The sequence below is a fragment of the Quercus lobata genome, chromosome 7 (genome assembly GCF_001633185.2).
Source record: "Quercus lobata isolate SW786 chromosome 7, ValleyOak3.0 Primary Assembly, whole genome shotgun sequence".
NCBI classification, from domain to species: Eukaryota; Viridiplantae; Streptophyta; class Magnoliopsida; order Fagales; family Fagaceae; genus Quercus; species Quercus lobata.
Genome location: NC_044910.1, coordinates 41,793,846 through 41,820,682, shown reverse-complemented (window position 1 = coordinate 41,820,682; position 26,837 = coordinate 41,793,846). Strand labels below are relative to the sequence as shown.

Genomic DNA, 26,837 nt, shown 5'->3' with positions numbered 1-26,837 from the left:
GTTCTTCAAATTATTATTACCATACCACATTCAAGTTCATCATACTTGTTAGTTCTTATATACCACCAATTTAAAGAAACGATATCATACAATGATGAAAACCATGGCACTCTACAGCCTTACCTTGGCCTTCTTTTTCCTATCTGGTATGCCTCCTCACTAATCACTATCCCACATTGCATCGTCCAAAACTCTATCCCTCATCCTTTAGAAGTGCTTGATATACACCCAAAATAATTACAAAATTCTTGTTTGTGATGATTCATTTTCTCGAAAAGATCAAAAAACATGCGGTTTTTTTGCCTCATTCATCATCACATTGGCAACGCAATAAAGTCATGAAACCCCGCGAAGGAATATAGTTCATGCACATTCTTTTCATCATGAGTCTTATTTATTTACTTTTGATAATTAAAAATAATTGCAAACCGTTGAATCATAACCATGCATCATCATGATACGTACGTGTATCAACACGTTAGAATTAATGTTGCATCTGCTACATATATTTGCTGCTTACAATACAGGTTTTGTTTTCATTTTCAAAATGATGACAAGGATTTTGGTTTATATATGTTGCATGCAGGTGCTCACTCTGCTAGAATAACTTTCACAAACAACTGTCCATATACCGTCTGGCCAGGAACCTTAACTTCAGATCAAAAACCTCAATTATCAACTACTGGGTTTGAGTTAGCATCTACAGCATCCTCAGCAATAGATGTCCAAGCTCCATGGAAAGGCCGATTCTGGGCCCGAACTCTATGCTCCACAGACAGCTCCGGAAAGTTCAGCTGTGCTACTGCAGAATGTAGCTCTGGTCAAGTTTCATGCAATGGTAACGGTGCAGTTCCGCCAGCTTCTTTGGTAGAAATCAACATAGCCGCCGATGGTGGAATGGACTTTTATGATGTTAGTCTTGTAGATGGGTTCAACTTGCCTGTTTCAGTAGCCACACAAGGTGGAACTGGTGAATGCAAGGCCTCAAGCTGTCCGGCCAATGTGAATGCAGCTTGCCCAGCAGAGCTGCAAGTGAAAGGGTCTGATGGAAGCGTTATTGCTTGCAAGAGTGCTTGTACTGCTTTCAATCAGCCACAGTATTGTTGCACTGGTGCAAATAACACCCCACAAACTTGCCCACCCACAGACTATTCTCGGATCTTTGAGAACCAATGCCCTCAAGCTTATAGCTATGCTTATGATGATCAGAACAGCACATTTACTTGCTCTGGTGCACCCAACTATGTTATCACTTTCTGTCCATGAATCAAGAAGAGGAATTATGTGTTCCCTTCTCTCTAAATAGTAATAAGAAGCTGATCAGTTTCATGTACTAAGACACATGTATGTATGTGTCAACAAAATAATTATTTGAATAATACATAACAAATGGATACTACAAAAGAATCCTCGTTCACTTGCTTTTTCATGTTGTACCGAGACATTTAAAATCAGGGGCGAAGCCAGTGGAGTCGAGGTGGGCAATTGTCCCCCGGCCCAACCCAAAAAATCTATTAATATTTACTAACTAACTAGTCTAGACGTATTTTAGGTAAAAATGTAAAATTATTATTAATGATGAAAAGCTATAAAATCGTTTGCACAATACAAGCAGCTCCTTTCATGGGAGGATTGAGAGCATAGCCCACTTATGCCATCTCAAAATAGCATAGTTCTATTAATTAAAAAATAAAAATAAAATAAAACAAATGGATACCATAACACATATCTAACTTATAATCTAATATTGTTCGATTTTTGTCCTCTCTTTTTTTGGTGACTTTTTAAATGCATTTATTCTATTATATTATATTTTATATATATAGTAAATGCATTTAAAAATTATATAAATAAATGGTTAATAAATAGGATGGTTTTTAAACCAAAACCAATACCCTTCTGATATAACATTTTTTTATAATTACAATTTCAAGATGATTTTTTTTTATGTAAATAAACCCCTAATAGATAAATAATATATATAATGAATATGTTATTTTATTTTGAATTTTCTTGTATTCAAATATTGCTTAATATACCCATGAATGAATTATTATTTTGCAAATTGATCTCAAATACTGTGTGTGTGTGTGTATTTGCTTGCACATGCGTAAATGTGATGTCAAATGTAATTCCCCCCCCCCCCCTCTTTTCAAGTCAAATCCTAACTCCACCATTGTTTAAAATAGTCTGAATCTTTAACAGCCAGGGTCTAAGCTGTTAAGCTTAATATATATTAGGAGCAAATTAATGAGCAATGATGCAGTAAGAGTGGGTAAAAAAATAAAACAAGCAATAAACAGTCCTTGTGTAATACCATACTAACAAACTGGGTTGGCCTTGTATCACGAATTCACGATCCCACAGGAGGCTTCTATCATCCTTACATTTATGTTGTTCGCCCTTCCAACTCCCATTTTAACATTTACCAGATGGACATTCATCATTGCATGCCCGTTATTGTACATCATTTGCATTTTGAATTTATTCTCTAGAAAATTTAATTAACACTTTTTTTATTAGGGAAAAGTACATTTAAAGGTTCATTTTCCAGCGTGTTGTGACCTTGAAAATGAGCTACAAATATGTTTAGTTATTTTGCTTGCATGAAATTATGAATTATTCTTGTAATTACAAATAATAATATAAAAAATTATTCACGAAAACATGTCCTAAATGAAAGAAAATTAAAATATAGGTGGGAAATGACTGATATGAGCATGAAATGTCATTAGGGAAAAATTTGATTGTTGGTCAATATTTGACCAACAATCAATATGTGGAGAGACCGAGTGAAGAGAAAGAAGTTATCACTAAATGTATTTTTTGTGGTAGCTTATTTGGTTTGTAATTTTTTGAAAAACATTTTCCTCTTTTTTGGAATATTCCCCCTATTGACAACAAATAAAACTGTTTTTGCTTAAGTGTGTTTTCCACCATACCAAAAAGCATTAGAAAATGAAAGGGATAAAAAAAGTTCCGGTCAAGCAAATGGATCCTAAATAGAAGAAGAATTTAACCAAATAAAGAAATGATTGTCAGTGCAATAACAACCGAAATTGAACAATACGGAATGAAAATTTTGAAATATTTGATTATGCAATCTCTTAGTCAAAGTCTCTCTCAAAAAGTACAGCTGAGTTAGCTGAGTTTGGTGATTGACTAGCTTACAAAAAATCATTAGATATTTTCAGAGTATCATGACGCAGTACCCTATCTTCTCACATGAATGGTAAACCAATATGAATTTAATTAATAGAACCCACTATTATGTGAGATAAAAAAGTATCGCATCACTATACTGTCAAAGTACTAAATAATTATTTCAAAATAATATCAGTTTAAAATATATAAATATATATATATATATATATATATATATTATTAGGGAATAGCTAGGCATCATTTATACTAGATGGTCTAAACCAAACAAATTAAATTGGACTCATATTGAAAGGAAAATATGAATATGGATAGAGATTTTTTAGACCAGTGAAAAAATGAGTCAACCTGTTGAAATGTCAGGTCGAGTCATGTTGGGTTGGGTTAACTTCCCAGTCACAAAATTTAATCCTTTTTACTTTCTAAGTAAATTTTTTTGCTGCCCCCCCCTCCCCCCACCCCTTTCCCCCTTTGGCCCTCTAAATCTCTATAAACATGTTTCTTACTTTCACTTCTTACCATTTTCTTTATTCCCTTCTTTTTCAAGTTTTTTTTTCCCCCTTTTCACAAACATTCATAGTTTCTTTCTTAATGAAGTCAAGGCTTGAAGGCTTTAGTTTAGTAAATGTGTAAACTTAAGAATTTATGTATTATTTTGACCTTTATTTTTTATTGTTCTCTTTTTTTTTTTGTTTTGAAAGAGAGCAAAGGCAATATTATCAAGTTTCATTTATATTTTTATATCATTTTTTCATGTAAAAAAATACATGGCATATCGAATTGACAAGACCAATTGTAAGATTCATAGGTTTTGCAATCAATTTAGGACAACTTGTTTCTCACTAAAACTCGAGTTGGGTGAACTTGAAATCTATTGATCCAACACATTTGCTACGTCTAGGTTAATTTAACCCAAGCAGAAGAGAATTTTCAAATTAGATTAGGATAAAAATTGTTATACACACCTTGTTAAATACATTGTTTAAACTAAAATCATGTTTTGAAAACACGATTTCAGTTCAAAAAATGGTTTATAACAATGTGGGTAACAACATTACTCATTACGTAATGAGGCTTGACTAATGTTCTCATTTATATGGGCCCAGTTCCATCAGTGTACTTCTTTAGAGTCTCAATCAAAACTTTTTTAGAGTGAGAATAAGACCTTTTGCCCAAATTGCAAATGAGAGGCCTGTTGGACTTGGAGAGAGGGTTTGTTAGGCAACCTAGGAGAAAATTAAAGCCAAGCGATACCATTCTATGGTTCTAGCCCAACAAAGCCAAGTGATACCATTCTATGGTTCTAGCCCAACATGATCAAACCAATATGGGTTGGTTTATAAAAAAATCTGGTGCTAATGCTGGAGATTGGGGATGGTAATGGGGCGGGACGAGGCAAGGTCGAAGGATGGGGTCTTCGTCCCCACCCTACATGGTTTTGTCTTATCCGATCTTTGCCCTGCCCCACATGAAAGGGGAAAATTTCTCACCCCATCCCCGCCCTTTGGGGCCCTACGAAGCCCCACCCCATCCCATCCTGTAAAACTTTACTTTTTGTTAATTTGTCCTACAACTAGTACAATTTTTTAAATGAAACTTATTTCATTAATAAAAATATATTTAAATTACAACTAAATTTATCCCATCAAATCAAATCAATTTTTAGAAAAAAATTGAATAATATATCCAAGAATTTAACAAGACAATCACAAAAATAAAAAATAAAAAATCTCATAGTATAACACATAACAAAATAAAGATAGAGAACCACATTTAGTGGAATAAAATAAGCTAATATTGATATGTTTGTTTAAATAGTAAGGTTTTAAGGTGTGAAAAAATTACAATTATAACCCTTAGCAACGCGGGGCGGGGTTGGTGGGTCCAAAATTTCTAAACCCATCCCCATCTCGCCCCATGGTGCGAGTCTAAAATCTTGTCCCATCCCTGCCCCACTACGTCTACCAGGTGGGGAAAACCTGCGCAGGGCGAAGCAGGGAGGGGCGGGTTAAGCACGGTGAGGCAAAATTGTCATCCCTACTGGAGATGATATAGGTTATAACTAGGTGCTCAATATTTGGCTTGCATAATGTAATCCGTGGTGGACTATCAAGGATTGTTCCAAAATTAGATTAACATCTCTACTATACAATTCTTTTGATCATTTCCTCTCAATCTCAATTAGAAGAAGCCCTCAAACCCTGACCTCTTCCTTCTAGGGACTGGTGTAAAGTTAATAGAAATGGTGCTTTTTTTGTTAATATTAGAGTGGGAGTCATGAGAATCATATTTACAATTAACCACCATATCAACGTTTACAATGTTCTTCGTTAAAAACTCTTTACTAAGTACAACATTAAAGATTGAAAAAGTCACGGTTATGAATTTATTTCTTATGTCTAACAATGTATAGGTCTTATAGGGTATTATGTCGTTTAAAATTTAAGATTACATTATCAATTTATAGTTATTCAATATATGAACAACAAAAATATTTTACTGTAGGAATCATCTGCAGAACTCTCACAAACATTTCCAACCGCCCCAGGTTCAAAGTTCATAGTTCAAACCGTACACAGAAAGTCATGTTGAAATCAGACAAATTAGTGATGGCATAACTTACAGTTCGCATATGGGTTGTCTTCAATTTCCCTAGTAAAAAATCTGAGCATGCAAGGGCGGTGACAAGTGAAGCTTAGGGTTTCAAATAAACTCCCTGAGCTGGAAAAAAAAAAAAGAATTATGTATAATTATTTTAAAATAATATTGTTTTGATTTTAAAGGAAAAAATGCTCACATATCTCCTGAACTTTAAGATAGTTGTCAAAATAGTACCTGAACTTTTAATTTGGTCAATTTACTCCACAAACTTTATATACTTGCCAAATCAATACCTTAAGTTTTAGCGAAAACTCACGTGAACATTAAAATGACATGGGAGTATGAATTAGTTCAATTGACATGGAGAGAGAAAGCCTTAAAGAGATAGACAAACTGTAGAAGGCTCCAGCACTAAAAACAAAATTGGTACCAATACCATAAAATGCAGAAAACAAGCAAACATAACACAATAAAAACAATGAAAATCAAATCGAAACAATCGAAGAAAATACATCACATATTTATAGATTCTAAACATTAGCTCAAAACAACATAGTTGAATGGAGAATAAAACCAATACCTTGGTTGAAGGCACAAAGATAGACCCAAAAATCCTAGATGACAAAGAAGATTCTTTGGACCTAAAAAGTTCAGAAGTCAAGGAAGAAGATGATGCTGTTTTCTTATTCCCTTCCATTGCTTCTCTCAAAAACCTCTTTGTTGGTGAATGTGTGTGTGTATATATATATATATATATGTTAGAGAAAAACTTTCCCAAGAAAAGAAAAATGGAGAAAAAAAGTATTTGCCGATAGCCAAACAAAAACAATAATATAATGAAACAAACAAAATAGAAGTGAACAGAACAACAGAAAAGAATAAGAGAGACACGTGGTTCTGGACGTCTGGTTCTATAGTGTCTCTCTCTCTCTCTAAAGCTTTCTCTCTCCATCTCAAATTCTCAATTGAACTAATTCATACTCCCTTGGTCATTTTTATGCTCACGTGAGTTTGAGTTTCTGTTAGTTTTTTAACACCAAACTAACAGATGTATTGATTTGGCAAATGTATAAAGTTTGTGGAGTAAATTGGCCAAATTAAAATTTTAGGGGGTGTTTTAGTCACGACTTCAAAGTTCAAGGAGTGTGTGAGCATTTTTCCCAAAATAAAATTTTGAACCCCTAACCCTTTTTCTTTTTCTTTTAAAGTTCAATGAAATAAGCTTGAATATGATTCTCTTGACAATATTTTAGGATTTTTTTAAAATAGGAAATGTTACACTAAAAAGAAATTAAACAATTAGACATGGGTGATTCATAAAAAAATAAATAAATAAAAAATAGACAAGGGGCATAGGGAATGGGATAGGGGAACAATTGAGTGAAGATAAATGCAAATGTTAACACAAATTTTTTTTTTTCTCAATACAATAATAAAGACCAATAGTTGTCAAAGTTGAGTTTAATTGGTAAATAAATTAATTGTAATGAGTAAAGACATAAACTAATAGATAAAAGCATTTTAAGCAATAATAATTAAAATTCACTTATAACAACAATGATTAATATGTTTATTGTATTTAGAAATAATAGATAATTTCTAAAATTTAATCTTAGTAACAATAATTAACATTTTTATTGTATTAAGAAACAATATATTAAATGAATTTATAGTTTATCTTTTGTTCTCTTTCCAAAACTATGGACAAATTTGTAATAAGAAAATCACATAAACTGTAAAATCCATCTCTTACTCAAGATTCATCTTCTTAGTTTCTACTGATCCGCCTAGAAAAAAAATATTGGAACTGCCACTGAGCACGTTACCTTAAATCATGGGTGAACTAAACTACCGTTACTTCATCTCAACCTCACACGTTGTTAAATTGAATTCAAAACAAAAGTCTATTAAACATAACACTATTAGTCATTCTAGACAACCCGCTATTGTAAAATATACTAAGTTCCTCAGTTGCATGATTCTTGCCTTTTCCTACGTAACAAATAATGATATAAAAAAAATTACATTTTTTTATCATTCAAGAGCATTAAACCGGAAAATATATCCCAAATTCGTAATCCAAGTAAAAATACAGGTGGGAAACGGCTGATATGAGCAAGAAATGTCATTAGGAAAAAATTTGATTGTTGGTCAATATTAATATATCAACGATCAATATGTGGAGAGACCGGGTGAAGAGAGAGAAGTTATCACTAAATGTATTTTATGTGGTAGTTTATTTGGTGTGTAATTTTTTGAAAAACATTTTCCTCTATATTGGATTTTTCCCCCTATTGACAACAAATAAAAGTGTTTTTGCTTTTAAGTGTGTTTTTTGCCTTATCAAAAAAATTAGAAAATGAAAGGAAAAAAAAGTTTCGGCCAAATCCTAAAGAGAAGAAGAATTTAACCAAATAAAGAAATGATGGTCAATGCAATAACATCCAATATTGAATGAAATTTTGAAAGATTTGGGGTCTGTTTGGTTCTCACATCACTCATATCTCACTTCTTATATCTAAATACTCATAATTCAAATCTGATTCTCATATCTCATTTCTAATTCCCAATTTTCTCTTAACTCACTCTATAATGTGTTTGGCATCAAAGCTCTACTTAGTTTTCACTTTTCAGTTTGAAAAAAACAATTTTAACTCAATTTTGTGGAGCCCTCAAGTTAGAACTGTCATTGCCTTTCTCTTAAAAACCTGTGTGATAGACCGGAACCCACTCCCTCATGCTCCATAGAAATGAAACCTAGAGGATGAAGAAGGCGAAACCCACACACCAACAGTAAAACATTCTAGGAAACCCAACAAACCCAAACCCAAGTCCATCACCACCATCAATGCCAAACTCAGAACCCACCAATGTCAACACCACCAACGGCCACACAACGAAAAGAAAAATTTCAACAACCAAAAGAAAAATCCAACCATCAGTACACCCACAAAAAGAAAAAGTTTTCAACCATCAATACCACCACCAACAACCACACAAACCCACCTCAATCACAGCCCAAGCTTCAAAGCTTCAAACCACAACCACAAACATAGAAAACCCAAACCCACCAATACAAAATCTTTAAATTAGCGATCCAAAATTGCCAAACCCAAACCCACAAGCATAGAAAACCCAGACCCAAACCCAAACCCAAACCCAAACCCAAACCCAAACCCAGGAATCCTTAGATCAAATACTAAAATCACAAAAATGAGGAGTGGGTTTCTGTTTCTGGGTATGGATTTATGCGTGGGTGAACATGGTGGAGTAGGTCTGAAGAATAAAGAAAAAAAGAAAAAGAAAGAAGAAGAAGAAGAAAAAAACCATTGGTGGTGGAGTGGGTCTGAAGAAGAAAGAAAGAAGAGGAAAGCAGAAGAAGAAGAAGAGAAAGAAGTAGAGAAAAAAAAATGTTATTGGTGATAGAGTGGGTCAGACTTGATAAAAACAAGCCAGAAGAGTGGGTCCCACAAGTTTGGTTTTCTTACAACCTTGCCACTATAACTCATATTTCATAATCCAAAAACACCGAAATCTTGTTTCCAATTTTCATCACTCAAACTCAAATTTTTGAGTTTTAAGTGATGAGAACATAACTCAAAAATCTTGCCAAACAACAATTCTTTTGTGGGTCGCATGAGTTATATAACTCAATTTTCACCTAATCCAAACACCCTCTTGATTATGCAATCTTAATCAAAATCTCTTTTAAAAGGTACACCTGAGTTTGGTGATTGACTAACTTACAAAAAATCATTAGATATTTTAGGAGTATTATGACACAGTACTCTATCTTTTCACATGAATGGTAAATCAATAGGAATTTAATTAATGGAACTCACTATTGTGTGAGATGAAGAAGTTTCACTTCACTATTCTCTCAAAATACTAAAACTCGAGCCAAGTGAACTTGAAATCTATTGGTCCAACGTATTTGCTAGGTCTAGGTTAATTTACCCCAAGCGAAAAAGAATTTTCAAATTACATTAAGATAAAAATTGTTATACACACCTTGTTACACACATTGTTTGAACTAAAATTCTGAGTGGAAAACACGATTTCAATTCCAAAAATAGGTTTATAACAATGTGTTGGGTTCTAAGATTTTAGGTTTAAATGTATTAAAACTTCATTTTGTAATGTTAGCAAACCATTATCAAAACGTTTGGTCTTGTTTTAGACTTGCTCAAAGTATGTTTATGTGTAAAGTTGGAATCAAGTGTACTGCAGGAGTTATTGTGTAAATCTGCCTGGTTCGATCGGTCGAAGCTCATGCAAATTGTTTTTCTGCAGAATTTTTCAACTCAGCCCAAGACCGTTTGACATGTAGGATTTTATGTTTTGCCATAAATATAAAAGGGAAAACTAGCCACATTTATTAGGTTGTTGTCGTTTATGCTGTGTATGTGAATCTCTTATGAGATCTTGAGGTGTTTGCCTTCACATATACTTAGGGTTATCAAGAATCAAGATTATGTCAAGAACTTGATGATTGGTTCGGTTGCTGCATAAAGAGCTTAAAGAGAAACACAAATGGAAGTACTTGTGGTTGCTGTGAATCCAAGAAAGAAGCAATTTGTGGACTCGGAACTGTCACATGGTCATGGTAGTAAGTTTTCTACTCGAGATAATAATAGGATATTAGTGGTCTAAGTCGCTATTGTGTAAACTTCAATTCTTTCATAGTGGATTTGTTTTACCTTGAGGATATCTAGGTTAAATCCTCCCTAGGTTTTTTACCGATTTGGTTTTCCTAGGTCATCATATCTTTGTGTTATTTATTTTCCGTTGCTTTACATGATATGATATTTTTGTGTTAACCTAGATCTGAATAATTTGACTAAGTAATCACTTAGCTAATTAATTAGGTTAATCTTCTTGTGTTTTAAGGGGTCTAAAAATGTAAAAGTGGTATCAGAGCGAGTTAGCTTTAGTGTTTAGATCCTTTGATCTAAGAGTTGATCCTTGACCCCTATTGTCATGGAACACGGTCACTCTCTTGTTATCCCACCCCACTTTGATGGGAATAATTATGCTTATTGGAAAGTAAGGATGGAAGTATTCCTGAAATCTATTGATGAAAGAGTTTGGAATTCCGTTGAATACAGATGAGAGAAGCCCACTACTCTTGTTAATGAGTGGCAAACTTCTTAGAAAAAAGCAGCCACTTTTAATAGCAAAGGTATGAATGCTATTTTTAATGTTATTTCTATGGAGGAATTCAAGAGAATCTCAAATGTTGAGGTTGCTCATACTGCATGGAATATTCTCCAAACTGTGCATGAAGGCATAAAGGCAGTTAAGATCAATAAGTTGCAGCAGTTAACAACTAGATTTGTAAGCATTAAGATGTCTGATGATGAAAGTTTTGATGAATTCTATGCTAAGCTTAATGATATTGTTAATTCTGCTTATAATTTGGGTGAAATATATGACCAACCTAAGATTGTTAGGAAGATACTTAAATCTTTGACTGAGAACTTTAGACCCAAAGTGACTGTCATCACTGAAAGTAAGGATGTGGACCACATCCCTGTTGATGAACTTATAGGATCTCTTCAGTCCTATGAGTTGGACCTACCTAAAACAAGCAAATCTAAATCAATGGCTCTTAAGTTTATTAATGATGTTAATGTGAATGGATTTAATGATGAGCTCTCTGCTATAGAGATTGCCTATTTTGCCAAGAACTTTAGAAACTTTCTTAGAAACAACAACAGAAGGGTAAGAGATAAAAGCAATGCTGAACCTAGAAATTTTAGGAGGAATGATCCCACTAAGGTGAATAACACTGAAAAACCTAAAGAGAAAGTAGGTCAACCTTTTAATAATTCTATGGGTCAACAATGTTTTGGTTGTCAAGGGTATGGTCATGTGAAATTAGAATGTCCTATATTCTTGAGGTCTAAGGGTAAGGTTATGATTGTAACTCTTAGTGATGATGAAGTTTCTGAAAATGAGTTTGATAGTGATGAGGATCAAAACTTCATTGCTTTCACAACTACTGCTGTAGTTGATGAAAGTATTACTGTTGAAGAGAACCCTTTTGATGGGGAACTCTCTGAGGATGCAGATTTGCAAGAAACCTACAATAAACTTTGCAAAGTTGCTGCAAATGATGCTATGAGTATTGATTTAGGCTTAAAGAAAATTGCATCTCTTGAACTTGATAAGAAAATTTTGCTTTTGAAAATGTTTGATGCTAATGAATTGTTAAATAATGTGAAGACTGAGAACATGTTTTTGCTTGATAAAGTTAAGAATTTAGAACTTGAATTATTTGTTGCTAGAGAACAAACAAATAGGTCTGCTAGTTCCAAACTTGATCACAGAGTTTTCAAAAGTCTCCCTCAGAAAAAACTGGTTTAGGTTTCGTAGAAAGCATCTTTGTGCCTGAAACTCATTCCACAAATTTTGTTCCTTCTTCTGAGCCCCCCGTGAATAAGGTTATCAGACCTATAGAAGTTACACCTCCTAGGAAGATTAGGGTTGATCTTAAAGAGTCTAAGCCTAAGAATTTTATCCTTTCTAAGGACAAGTTGCATGATAGGCCTACTTGGGTTTGTCATTTTTGTGGAAATTCTGGGCACATTTGTCCAAATTGTTTCAAGTTGCAAGTTGTTAAGAGAGCAAATAAACCAAAAGTACCTGTGCCTCAAGCACAAGATCCTATGGTACTTATTGATAAGTTGGTAAAGGTTTTAAACCGTTATTCCAATCTTGGAGTTGGTCATCATTCTAATGTGAATAACAACTCCAATGCTAGAGTTGCATCTAAAAAGTTTTGGATGCAAAATGCTCGATCTAATTGAGTCCTTCTGACATGGTCCTTATGTTTCATCGTTCTACTCTTTGTGACCATTCTTCTTTGTTGTTTGTGTTCTCTTTATTTTTCTAGGATTTGCATTACATAACATTCATGCATTTCATTCTAGGTTGTTTTTGTTATTTCTTTTCAAAATTCCAAAAAAAAAAAAAAACAAAAAAAAAGAGGAAAAGGGAAATAAAATGTGTTTTGCATTATTTTTCTTGGATTTGAAGTCAAGGTTGGCCATATTATATTTAAATAACGTATCTATGTACCTTGTTTAACTTGGATGAGCTTATTTATTACATTTTACTAGTTTAAGCTTTGTAGTGCATGTTGTGTGGGAAGATGTTTATAGTTTTTGATCACTTTGTCTTGATTTTGAAGTCACATGCTTTTGTTTGTTGGACTTGAACTTATTGAGAAATGCATAAATAACCATCTCATCACTGTTTACTAGCCAATCATGAACACTTTAGTACATATCATAAGATTTTGTGCTCAAAAAGGCGTAGCACATACACAAAAAGAACATAAAGTGTAGTCTCAGTTTAATTGCTAAAATTGGTGTGTACATTATTGGACTATGATTAATTCAATCAAATAAAATTAGTGTGTACATTATCTTGGCTATTTTAATAAGTTTCTGATCAAATAAAATTAGTGTGTACATTATGAGGCAAATCAAGAAACTTACATGATTGCAAGCTTGTTTTCTAGGAGATGTGAGAGTTATATAATGTAACTCTTTAGGTGATAGTCTCTTTCAAATTTATGTGATGAATTTTGTAGAAATTGTGCTTGATTACTATTCATATATCATCTCACATGTATCTCAAGTTTTTGCTAGTTGCACACACTACACAAGTTACTATTTGCTAAACTTTGTACATGTTATTGTGTGTAATTTTGTCGTGGTCATTTAAGATTGAAAATTCCTTGATTTTAATGTAAAATGTGTTTGAAGTTTGAGATTTAAGGAAAAATTGATTAAAAATCTTATTTTTGGGAGATCTGGGTTCAACACAAGTGTTTTTGAAAAACATTTCATATCATTCTCATGCATTCTATTCATAAAATACCATGCTTTAAGGAGTTTCTGCATAAAATTGCTTGGTTTTTCAAAAATTCGATTTTTCCAAATTTTCGATTAATCGAACCTGTTGCTCAGCCGATCCAAATTGTGATTAAAATTTTGGTTTGAATCTGCCTGGTTCGATTGATGCTCGATCATTGCTGGATCAAACGAATGTAATCTTCGATTGATCGAGTCTATCGAATCTATTTTTCGATCAATCGAAAATCATTCAGAGAGTTTTTTAAAAACATAAGCTTTTCACGTGTTCATCACTATTTCAACTTTTTCAAAAAGCTTTTCTCTCTCTCTTCGACCGATCCAAGTTCAAAGTCAAGTTTTTGTTATTTTCCCTCAAATTTTTTCAAGGGTTTTTGTCTTCATACACCGGTAAGACCCTTTTACCCTTCATTTTTCAATTATTTTCATTTTTCATGCATTTTAGGGAGAAATTCGAACCTATGAGAATTTTTTTTTTTCAATCATTTCTTTCAAAATTGATCAATGGGTTTTTGTTGTTGGATGATAGTACACTGATCTTTGTGGTTTAATTTGATCAATTTGATAAATTGGGAAAAATTGGATTTTCTAGGGCTTGAAACTACTCGAATTGGGATTTTTTGTTCAATTGAGCATTAATTGATGAAATTGGCTTGTTTGATTGATTGATTTGGTCATTATATTCTATTATCTAACTTGTGTAATGATCAATTGGTCAATTTGTTGGGATTTTTGAAAGTGGGTTTTCAAAATTTTGGGTTTTTGATATAAACTCTATACTCAAGCCAATTCTGTGATTTTTAAAGTATAATTGAACTTTTCTCACTGCATTAGAGCATGCATCATGTGCTGATAATGTTCATGCATCATATAGATTGTTTTTTCTTTTTTTTTTTTCTCTAACTATGTTTGATGCAGTCTGCCCTTGGGTTTTCTTGTTTTTTTTCTTTGGTTCTTTTCTGTCTATCCTTTCCAACCTTAGCATCATGACTAGGAAGACTAGAGCCAATAGGAAACCTGCCTCCTCTTTTGCCCTTACCTTTGATAGTGATTGGTTTCGGTTTGATAAAAACCAAGAGGTCTATGATAAGCTGAATGTATTTAGGTCTGTTTGGGCTGAGAGGAAGGTAGTGTTAAATGGTGAGATTCGGAGAAACTTTAAGCATAGGGGTTGGCTTCCTTTGATGGACATTTCTCATCCCGCTTTAGCTGCCTTGATCAAAGAGTTCTACTCAAACCTCTCAGTCCACTCCGATGATTCCAACACACAGTATGTGATGAGTTGGATAAGGGGTGTAAAGTACACCATTACTCCTTCAGTAGTGGCCTCTACTCTGGGAGTACCTTTGGTACGACAGCCTGTTTATCCCTATGATGAGACCCCTCCTTTAGATGACATTATGTCATTTCTTACTGGGTCTTCTATCCAGTGGGATTCTAATCCTTGGATCACCTCTCACGAGTTGACTGAGATTCATTATCTCTTTTTTCAGATTTCGTGCCATTCTATCTGGCCCATTTCTTTCTTGCACACCATTCATTTGGATAGATGTACATTTTTGTATGCTCTTATGACAGATGCTCTTTTGAGTTTTCCTCATCTTTTTATTCGATCCTTGGTAGAGGTTCATAGGAGTAGTTCTACTCAGCATGGGTTGTTTTTCCCCGTTTTCGTACATAGGATTTTGTTACATCTAGGATTAGATGAGTTTCCTGTGTCTAAGCCTGTTCATATTATAGATCCTATAGGTACCACCTTCCTTAGGCAGAAGGCTATTTAGATGAGAGCAAGCTCTAAATGCCCTAGAGTTAAGTCATCTTCCGGTGTCACACCTCCTCTTCCCTCTTCTCCAGGTGATCCTACAGCTGAGGTGTACGTTGATCCGACTGCTAATGCTGCTCCTCCACCTTCTACTTCAGATGATTTAAGCATTCGTCTTATGTTGGACACTGTCATGACCGTTCAGGCGGCTCATGATTGGCTTTTGGTGGATGTGCTTACCGAGCTTCAGGTCTTGAGAGCATATTTGGTGAGTATTAGACAGTCACCTCAGCCACCTCCTTTTGATGATGAGTCATGATTGCCCTTTGACAATTCATCACAAAAAAGGGGAGTACATATGGATGGAGAGTTTGTTGATAGGGGGAGATTTTTATGTTTTGGAGCTGCTGTGGAGCTGTAAATTGTATCTAGATGCCTCATCTTGTTTTTATTTTTTTGGCTCATGATGTATTTTGTTTTATTTGAGTTGTCTATGATAAGGGGAGATACACTAATTTTTATATTTATTTCTTGTTTCACATTGTGTTACATTGTTTATTTATTTATATTTATGCGGTTATTCATGATATATGTCTTTATTTTATGTTATGTGAAATCAAGAAGATATTTTGTTTTACTTGTATTTTCCACACATGTGTTTACGTGTTTGCTGAATGTTTCAGGAATATACAGGTTGATTCAGTCGTACTGCTGTCTACACTTGCAACTATAGATAGTAGTTAGGTTGAATTTGTTTTTGTTGAGCAATGTTTTTGTAATGGGCTATTTTTGTAACTTTGAGCACTTTGTCCAATTTGTGTTTTGTCACGGATTGTCAAAGGGGGAGTTTGTTGGGTTTTAAGACTTTAAGTTTAAATGTATTAGAACTTTATTTTGTAATGTTGGCAAACCATGATCAAAACATTTAGTCTTGTTTTAGATTTGCTCAAATTATGTTTATGTGTACAGTTGGAATCGAGTGTACTGTAGGAGTTATTGTGTAAATTTGCTTGGCTCGATCGATTAAGAATTAGACTCGATCAATCGAAACTCGTGTAGATTGTTTTTCTACAGAACTTTCCAACTCAGCTCAAGCCTGTTTGACGTGTAGGGTTTTATGTTTTGCCTTAAGTATAAAAGGGAAAACTCTAACCACGTTTATTAGGTTGTTGTTTTTGCTGTGTATGTGAATCTCTCGTGAGATCTCGAGGTGTTTGCCTTCACATATACTTAGGGTTATCAAGAATCAAGATTATGTTAAGAGCTTAATGATCGGTTCAATTGCTGCCTAAAGAGTTTAAAGAGAAACACAAGTAGGAGTACTTGTGGTTGCTGTGAATCCAAGAAAGAAGTAGTCTATGGACTCAGAACTGTCATGTGGTCGTGGTAATAAGTTTCATACTCGAGATAGCAATAGGATGTTAGTGGTCTAAGTCGCTATTATGTAAACTTCAATTCTTTCATAGTGGATCTTTTTTACCTTGAGGATAGCTAGGTTAAATCCTCCCCAAGTTTTTTACCAGTTTGGTTTTCCTGGGTCATCATATCTTTGTGTTATTTATTTTCCGCTGCTTTACATGATATGATATTTTTGTGTTAACCTAGATCTGAATGATTTGACTAAGTAATCACTTGGCTAATTAATTAGGTTAATCTTCTTGTGTTTTAAGGGGTCTAAAAACATACACAATGTGTGTAACAAACGTTATTTATTACGTTACGAGACTTGATTGATGTGTTGGAAGTATAGTTTGAAAATTGTTTAGATTGATTAACAAAGTTACAAAGCAATATCAATAATATATCAGTAAAACAAGATATGCTTAGAATAACTTATAACCAAAATAGACAAGTTTAAAAGCATATAAAATTAAGGATTGAGTAAAACTTATTGTCGAGGCACGAAACTAAATTTGCTGTCCTTAAAAAGCGATTTTGCCCCCACTAGAATGAATCTGTCGATGCAAATGGCTCAAGTGGTCGCTCTCCAAGATATAACGGCAACTCTATTAATGTGCATTCACAAACAGAGTTTTGAACTCGTCACAAATGCCCAAGAGAAAAATTTTAGTAAAAGACAGAGGAGCAAAAGTCTCAAAGTAATATCTGTTTTTATTATTTTCAACTAATCTCATATCTGCAAAATTTGATAGTCTTAAGGCTCTTAAAAAGGAAGTAGCTAAAGATGATTAGAGTGTTTCCTCTCCCATTGATGCCACAAATTGCTATGTATTTTCTACAAAAGAGGGGAAGATGTGGCTGACTAGTTTTCTAAGGAAATATGAGATAATTGAGGGTTTTGTTTGCTGCCAAAAATTCCCACGCCAGCCAAGGAAAATTCTAGAGCATGGGCTTGGGCTTTACAACAAAATATTATGGGTTTAAGCTTTGAACATACCCAATTAGTTTTAAAACATACCCAACAGGATGTTCCCATTTATACGGGCCCAATAGTTCTATCAGTGTACTTCTTTAGAGTTTCAATCAAAAACTTTTGTAGAGTGAGAATCATACCATCTACCCAAATTGCAAATGAAGGTCTGTTGGACTTGGAGAGAGGGTTTGTTAGGCAACCTAGGAGAAAATTAAAGCCGAGCGATGTCATTCTATGATTCTAGCCCAACATGATCAGGCCAATACGAATTGGTTTATAAATAATTTGGTGCTAAACTGCTGATGCTGGAGATGATATATCTATAGGTTATAGCTAGGCACTCAATATTTGGCTTGCATACTATAATCCGTGGTGGACTATCGAGGATTGTTTCAAAATTAGATTAACATCTCTACTAGACAATTCTTTTGATCATTTCCTCACCCAGACCTCCTCCTTCCAAGGACCGGAGTAAAGTTAATAGAAATGGTGTTTTTTTGTTAACATCAGATTATTAGAGTGCGAGTTGTACGTTTTTAGACCCCTTAAAACACAAGTTGATTAATCTAGTTATTTAGCCAAGTGATTACTTAGGTAAATTATTCAATTCTAGGTTAACAAAAGTAAATCATATCATGCAAATAATGCGGAAAATAAAGAACACGACGATATGAATTTGTTTTGACAATAATGATTTCTAGAAAATGAGTCATTTTCCAAAAACTGTTTTCTATAAAACTATCTTATTTTCCTATGTTTGAGTAACCTTAAATAAGTTAAAAAACAATATTTTAACTTCTCTTAATTAGTTTATTGTGAGATAAAGTTATTTTGCAAAAAAAAATTAGTGGAAAACAATCTCTAAAAATAAGCCATACTTTTTATGTTGATCAAAGATAGTTTTCCTTTGACTCATTTTTTCTAATGCTACCAAACACTGGAAAATATGGAAAACTATCTTTACACAATATTTTCCAACGAAACAAACGAAGCGTTAATTTTATGTTTTTGAGAACAATTTTCTATTTTCTAACTCAAAAAACTTGTTTGGTAACCTAAAACAAGTAGAAAAAAAAGTAGTTTTCAATTCTCAAAATACAAAGAAAAATGAAGACATGCTTCTACATGTTTTCTATTCCCAGTTCTTCAAAAATATGGAGAAAATAATTTGGAAACCACAATTAATGAACTTGCACCCTAATTCAAACTCCACTAGTAGCAAACATTAATAGATTTCAGGGGGGCTTAATTTGCTTGCTGGTGGAATCAAATTGTAAACTTGTTTGCTTTCTTGCTCAAAATAATATTGCTAGTTTGCTACTGATATGTTTGCCTTGTCAGTACACCTTTTGCGTTGATGCCTGATGGCGAAGGAGTTATTAGTTTGGTAAAGCCGTGAAATGGGTTTGCAAATAGCAGACCAATTTCACTTAAGCTTCGTTTGGGAGGAGGGAATGGAATGGAAATGAATGAAAAGAATCATTTTAGAATATTCTTTCCTTCCCTTGTTTGGGAGTTTTAATGAGGGGAATGGAAAGATTATTCCATTATTTGGGAGTTTAAGTAGGAGGGAATGGAATGGGTAGGAGGGAACACTCATTTCTCTTTATTCTCTTAAAACCTCAAATTTTCATTCCCCCCGAAATTGGGAGGAATGGAATTAGATTTAATGATTTTTTTACTAAAACTCTCAAAATACCCTGTATATTCAACTCTTTATTTTAAAATAGGGGTCTAATAGTAATATTTTCATAAAATGATTCCATTCCATTCCCTCCATGTTATTCCCAAACAACATTACTTACATTCCATTCATTTTCATTCATTTCCATTCCTTTATTTAAAACATCCAATCAAGGTTACTTAATTCCAGTTCATTCTTTTCCCTTACTTAAATACATTCAATTCCTTTCCATTCCCTTATGATCATTCTATTCCATTCCATTTTCTTCCCTTATGAACTCTCAAACAGAGTCTTAGTATTGAAACTTTAAGGGTCCGTTTAGTTGGGAGGATGGAAAAGTGAGAAGATAGAAAATAAAGGATAGAAAAGTGAGAGCATAGAAAAGTTTTTAGTTTTCCTCATTTGTGTTTGGTTAAGAGGGTGGAAAAGTGGAGGATAGAAAACTTTTTGATTTGGTTGAAAATAAGGTTTGTATAAATTTACTATCATGTCCCTCTTAAATAATACATTATACTTTCAAAAAAAAAAATGTGTATAGATAAAAGTGGATATTTCAAAAAATAGCATAAAAAATCATCCAAAAGTGTTTTCTTAAAAATATAATAATAAAAATAAAAATTAAGAAAGAAAAAGAAGGAAAAGAAGAAGAACCCACCACTTGACAAAACCAAAAGAAAGGAAAAAAACAAAAACAAAAACAAAAAGCCAACGTTAAAAAGGAAAAGTCAAAAGAAAAAAAAAAGGAAAAAAAGAAAAAGAAAGAGCAAGCGACCATTAAAAAAAAAAAGAACAAGCCAGAAACGTTAATTAGAGGTGGGGGGCAGTTTTGTCCAAATATTTTTCTCACTTTTCACTCTAATTTGGAGAAATTTTATTTTGAAGGGGGATGAGAGAAAACTTATGGGCCCCACCACTTTTCTCTCCCCTTCCCCCTTTCAACCAAATAGTGGAAAATGTCATTTTCCACTTTATTTTCCTCGCCTTATTTTCCATCCTCCCCGTTTTCTCCCCAACCAAACATACCCTAAAGGATGAACTGCGGCCTATAGTTTATCATTTTATCTGATCAATGGTTGTGATTTATCTAATTTATGGCTTATCATTTATCTAAGTCACTAAGCATCATAGAACATTTGCTAATAGCTAGCAAGTGACAACCACTTTACCATACTCCTACCAAATAATTTATTTGCATGAGGCTTTTTTTTTTTTTCAATGAAAGTATACTACCATATTTATTGAACAATTTTTTTTTTTTTATGTGGAAAATATGTTTTATTTTTTTAAATAACCAAATGCGTTTTTTATTTTGAAAACACATGAAAATTAATTTTTGATTTTATTCATAAAAATAAGTTTTTGAAAACAAAAATAAAGAACATTTACCAAACATAACCAAAAATAAATGAATCATTTTCCAAAGAGCAATTTTAGAAAACTATCTTACTTTCTTATGTTTAGTAGTGACCTTAAAATTTGACTTCCTTTGATTAGCTTTGCGTGAGATAGAATTGTTTTCTAGAAAATTTTAGTGGGAAACAATTCTATTTTGTGACAAGCTAAATAAAGAAAGTTAAGAGATAGTTTTCTTTTAATCAATTTTTATCCAATACTACCAAACACACAGGAAAATGTAGAAAACTATATTTATATAAGATTTTCCGTTGAAACAAATAGAACGTAAAAGTCGAAGGATTTTATTTTCCAATTTTCTAATGTTATAGATTTTTTTTTTTAAAAAAAAAATTTATAGTTAGGGGTGAAGGATTTGAATACCGGACGTTTCCATAAATTCCGTTAAAAACACTAGAAAGTATACCAATTGAGTTATAAGGTTTTTGGTGGACATAAATTATAAATGATTATATATGTATATGATTCGGCAGTTAATTTGTATCAACATATATGCATGGAAGCCAATCCATTAGAATCACCAAATTATTAACTTGCCCATCATGCCTTAAATTCCTGTACGACAAAGAATTTGTGTCAATGATTCAATATACAACTACAAGGCCTAAAATCAATGAAATATTAACTATGCCCCCAAATTATTAAGCTCCCCATCATGCTTTACTATACTTTACTATACGATAATGAATTTGTGTCAATATGCATATAAGCCTAAAATCAACGAAACATTAACCATGCCAATCATGCATTCATGCTTTCCATCCAAACAGAATCAATTAATTTGTATATGCGACCACAACGAATTTCCGTCAACATACATAGAAGCCTAGAATCAATAGCGAGAAAGGAAAAAAAAAAAAAAAACAAATGCCCTAAGGGTATTGGTATAAGTCATTTAGGATATATTTTTAGAAACTTTTTATGAGAAAAGGAAAAAGTAATTTTCCTAAAATGACTTATGACTATTAACAATTGTCTTAAAAGCACCCATTAACATTTCTTGCTAACTCTCCCACGTTAATTTGGTTATTTCAACTAAAATTTTTATCTCAAAATTCAAAAGCGAAGTTCAATATATATATATATATATATGAATGATACGAGAATTGAGCCAAAATAGGCATTTTCCCCTTTCACCCAAAACAAGTAGCAAAATGCCCCTGTTTTGAAACTATTTACCAAAATGTCCCTATTTTGAAACTCAATTTTTAAAAAATCAAGTTTCAATGAAAAACTCAATTTAATGAAAATCGAGTTACTTGCAAAATGTTACATGGAACTTGAGTTCCATGAACTTGAGTTTTTTTTTTTTTTTTTTTTTTTTTTTTTTTTTTTTTTTTTTTTTTTTTAAGTTTTTTGCCTATAACTTAATTTTCTAAAAATTAAGTTTTTCATGTGATTCACTTGTTAGGAACATATGTCGCTATTTTATGTAATTGGCTTATCCTTTGACAAAACGCACTTTACTTGTATTTGGGTAGATCTAGGATGTATTTAATACTTCAAGAAACTGTGTTTCAAGATCAAGTGTTGAAGACATGCAAGTCTGTCTAAATTCAAGTTGAAGAAGTGTTGTTCATTAAAGCTCGATAACTAACTATCCATCAAACTTAAGAAGCTGTTCCAACCCTAAGTCTCGACAACTGTTCGACAGCACCTCGACAGACAGCTATCTGTCGAGTTTTATGAAAAATAGAATTTCAGTTCTCTTTTGACTCTAATCCGTGATTATGTGTTTAAGTCTTCTTTTCTTCTAACCCTAAACATATAAAATGATTATTTTAAGGGTCGTCAAAGTGCACACAAGTTGCACAAGTGTTGAACAAAGTTTGTTCAAACAATTTGTAACTGGAGACAAAGTTTTTCCCTAGTTCATCATTCTTGTGAAGAAGTTGTTGTGTATGTGCACCTTAGAGTTTTGTGACTAAGCATCTTCTTGATCTTCATCGTTGGAATGAACTGAAGAACTTTGCAGCCAGCAACCTTCTTTAGTTGGTGATTGAAGTCGTGTACTGGGATCCACGCATTGGTTAATCACGTACTTGGGAGATGTGCATCAAAAGAGGAAATTGTCACTATAAAACAAGTCCAATTGGGTATTAGGGTAAGAGTTCAACTGTAGGTTGGTATAAGGTACTAGGATTCCTTTACTTATAACCACTTGTTTTAATAATAGTGGAATTTCGGGAGTGGTAACCTGAAAATCACTGGTGGGGTTTTTGCCATTAGGTTTTCCCCATTCATAAACAAATCACTGTGTTATTTATTTTCCATTGCATAATTAGTTTTTTTGGTGATTTGTTTGTACTACCACGCGCTTTGCATGTTAATTTGATTAATTAATAAACTTGGCTAATTAATCAATTAATTTATCACAAGAGGTCAATTCGTTTTTGGCCTATCAAGTGGTATCAGAGCGGGCACACTTTGATTAGGGTTTAACCTTTGCTGTGTTGATCCATTGATCCCTGTTTGTCATGGATAGAGGACAGTCGTTAATCATACCTCTTTTATTTAATAGCACTAACTATGCATACTGGAAAGTATGCATGAGAGTTTTCTTGCAGTCTTTAGATGAGAAAGTGTGGCAAGATGTTGAGATAGGCTGGACCAAGCCAAAGGAAGCACCAGCCGACTGAGATGATGCCAAGATCAAGGCGGAAAACTTCAACAACAAAGCGTTGAATGCCTTATTCAATGCGGTCACCAATAAGGAGTTCAAGAAGATATCCTCCACTAAAACTGCTAAGGAAGCATGGACCATCCTCTAGACAACCTAGAAGGGAACAAAGGTTGTTAAGGATTCAAAGTTTCAGAGGCTCACTACAAGCTTTGAAGAGATTAAGATGGAGGAGGATGAGTCGTTCGATAAGTTTTATGCCAAGCTCAAGGACATAGTGAACTCAGTTTTCAATCTTGGGGAAACCATTCCTGAACCCAAGATTGTGAGAAAGGTGCTCAGATTTTTACCTGAGAGATTCCATGCTAAGATTACGGCAATCGAGGAATCAAAGGACATTGACAAGATTCCTTTAACAGAGTTGGTTGGAAATCTACAGACTTACGAGCTAGGGTTGACTAGGATTAGCAAGATGAGTAAAGGCAAGAGCATGACACTGAAGGCCAAGAGTAGTGAGACAGATGAGTCTTCAGATGATGAAGATTCTAAGATGAAGTCCTACATCACCAGGCAGTTCAAGAAGTTTATGAAGAATGCCAATGGAAAGGGATTCGACAAGGACCGTAGGCAATCCAGGTCTTCTCAATTCAAGATCCAAGACAAAGGGAAAAATGATGCAAGGAATGGCGGTTAGTACACTATTCCCGCATGATCTAAGTGCTTTGGGTGTTAAGGCTTTGGTCATATGAAACAAGAGTGTCCTACATATCTCAAGAGCATTGGGAAGAGCAAGGCACTTGCTGTTACCTTGAGCGACACCGAGCCTGAGGATGATTCCAACAATGAAGATGATGGAATCTTGAATGCCTTCACTGCCATTGTTAATCCTACTGATGGGATTGCTGAAGATGTGGTTGAAGAAGAGGAATTGGTGGAATCCAAGTTTGAGAAGATGGATGACCAAGATGATATCCATACAGCCTATGAGAAATTATACAAGCTTTCTGAGAAACATGAGAAACTTTACAGGCTAACCACCAAGAAGCTCAATGATGTGGAACTTGATCGTGAAGAGCTGTCCATAAAATTTGATAAGGCTAATTAGACTATTGGAGCACTAAGGTACGAGAACAATTTCTTGGCTGAGAAGACCAAGAAGCTTGAAGTGAGCTGTTTCAAGTTAGAGCTCAATTACAGAGGACTTCAAGTGCAAAGCTTGATGAGATGCTCAGTCTTCAGAAATCTGCTTCTGATCTAATAGGTTTAGGGTATGGTTTCTCTTCCTCTAATACTACTTCTACTAGAACTACTGTTTTTGTTCCTCCTAGCAATAATGTTGAAATTGATAACAATAATGTTAAAACTGTTTTAGCTAGTGAGAACTTAGACAAGAGAAAATTTATCTTAGGAGCACCTCCTAAGCAAGATAAGAAGGAAGTTAAGAACCCTATGGCTAAGAACGCTAACTCTTAAAAGCCTAAACAATAGAAGCAGCATCTCTGTCATCATTATGGAGTTGCCGGTCATACTCAACCAAATTGCTATAAGTGGCTTGCCACTCAATAGAGTAACAGCGTGATAGCATCTAGAAGCCAGAATCGGCTTCAATCCTCTCTTGCTCCCCTTGGAGATCTTCTCAAAGCCCTTATGTTCTTTTCGAACTTGAACAGTTTTAATTCTTCTCCCTCACCGCCGATTCAAGGGTTTAATCAAAGGAAATGTTTTTTCAGGGTGTAGAAGGAAAAGGGCTCCAAGTGATTCTATCATTTTTTTTCTCTCTCTTCTTGTTTTTGTGTGTGCATTACTTGTGTGTTTTGCTTTCAAGTTTTGAGTCAGTCTAGTTTTTATTCTTTGCATTGTTTAACATGTTTTTATTTGTTTTCAATTTTGATTATTTTTTTTTAATATAAAAATAAAAAAATTGAAAAATCAGAAAAATACAAAAACAATGTGTGTTATGTGTACATTGGTACTTGTGTACCTTGGATGACCATTGAAATAAAGTTTTCTAAACTTTGTATTCTTTGTAGCTCAGATGAGCATCTCTATGTACAATTAAGCAAGTGAGTTTTGTGGCTCTTGTTTGTGATGAGTAAGATTAAGTTATCTCTTGTACTTAACATTCATATCACTCTTTTTGATGGAAAAGATTAGAAAATTCTAAGAGAAAGGAATAAATAACCATCTCACCACTGTTGTCCGCCAATCATAATATGACACCTGTATGCTTCGGCAAGCAAAAGTGCAGTGTCAATGATATTTATGTGCTTCGGCATAGCAAAATTGGAATGTCAAATGCTTACCATCATTGGTTATTTCTTTTCTCTCTCTTATATGCCTATGCACGATGTACTTAAATAAAATATGCAAAGAAAATGAAAAGCAAAAAGATCAAAATGCTTTAAATATGGTTGCAAGCGTGTATTCTAAGAGATGTGGGAGTTATAGGATATACCTCGAAGGTGATAATCCCCATTAAACAATTATGATTGTGTGTGAGTTAAAGTGATTTTCTCATATCTCGAATCGTCATAACATGTATACACTTATGCAATCTTGCGATGTTTTTCACACACAACACGTAACATTCTTTGCAACTTTTGATACATGTGTAGGTACAATGTGATTTGGCCATCATAAGGTTTTACACGTGTTAATGTATGCTCACTAATTGTCTTAACTTATTTTTGAAATATAAAATCGATTAGACTTGTTTTAGTGTGTGTGTGTGTGTTTTTGGGATCATTGTGCTTAAAATTTTTGTTGAGAGATGATTTTGAGAGCTTAAAATGTTGCTTGGATTTTTGGTTGAGTTGCATGCTTGATTGCATTTATATCTGTGTTTTTCCCTTCTCGAAAAATGATTTTTAAGCAATCTCGACACCTCCTCGATACCTGGCTACCTGTCGAGCTCTTAAGGTCTTTTCTTATTGCAATCTCGATAGATCCTTGACAGCTGGTGGATTAAACGAGAAAGTTCCTAGATCCTTGATAGCTTCTTGACACCTGGTGGATCGATCGAGCCTCATCTCCTGTGTCTAATGTTTTTGTACCTCGACACTTTTTCAACACCTATATTTGTTGACAGCAAAATCCTCGACACCTGGCTCGACACCTTTCTCGACACCTCTCGACATCTCTATCTGTCGAGAATTACTGAAGCTCTATATATTGGGTTGTCACGATCCAATTCTCATTTTCTCGATCTATCTCGATCTATCCGCTCCTATTCTCCTCCCAAACACTTTCTTCTCCCTCTAAACCTTCAGCCCACGTGATTTTCGGTCTTTCCTTACTTCAAATCACTTGGTATATGTTCTTTTTCTCTCATTCTTCAT

General features: G+C 33.8%; 1 protein-coding gene across 1 annotated transcript; it reads left to right on the top strand.

Annotated features, from left to right (window-relative positions):
* Nucleotides 1-15: 15 nt before the first annotated feature.
* LOC115952573 (thaumatin-like protein 1) lies at nucleotides 16-1,404 on the top strand. The gene is made up of 2 exons (XM_031069745.1): nucleotides 16-146; nucleotides 587-1,404. The coding sequence occupies exons 1-2, from the start codon at nucleotides 92-94 to the stop codon at nucleotides 1,264-1,266; spliced, it is 735 nt and encodes a 244-aa protein (XP_030925605.1). The 5' UTR covers nucleotides 16-91; the 3' UTR covers nucleotides 1,267-1,404.
* Nucleotides 1,405-26,837: the final 25,433 nt, after the last annotated feature.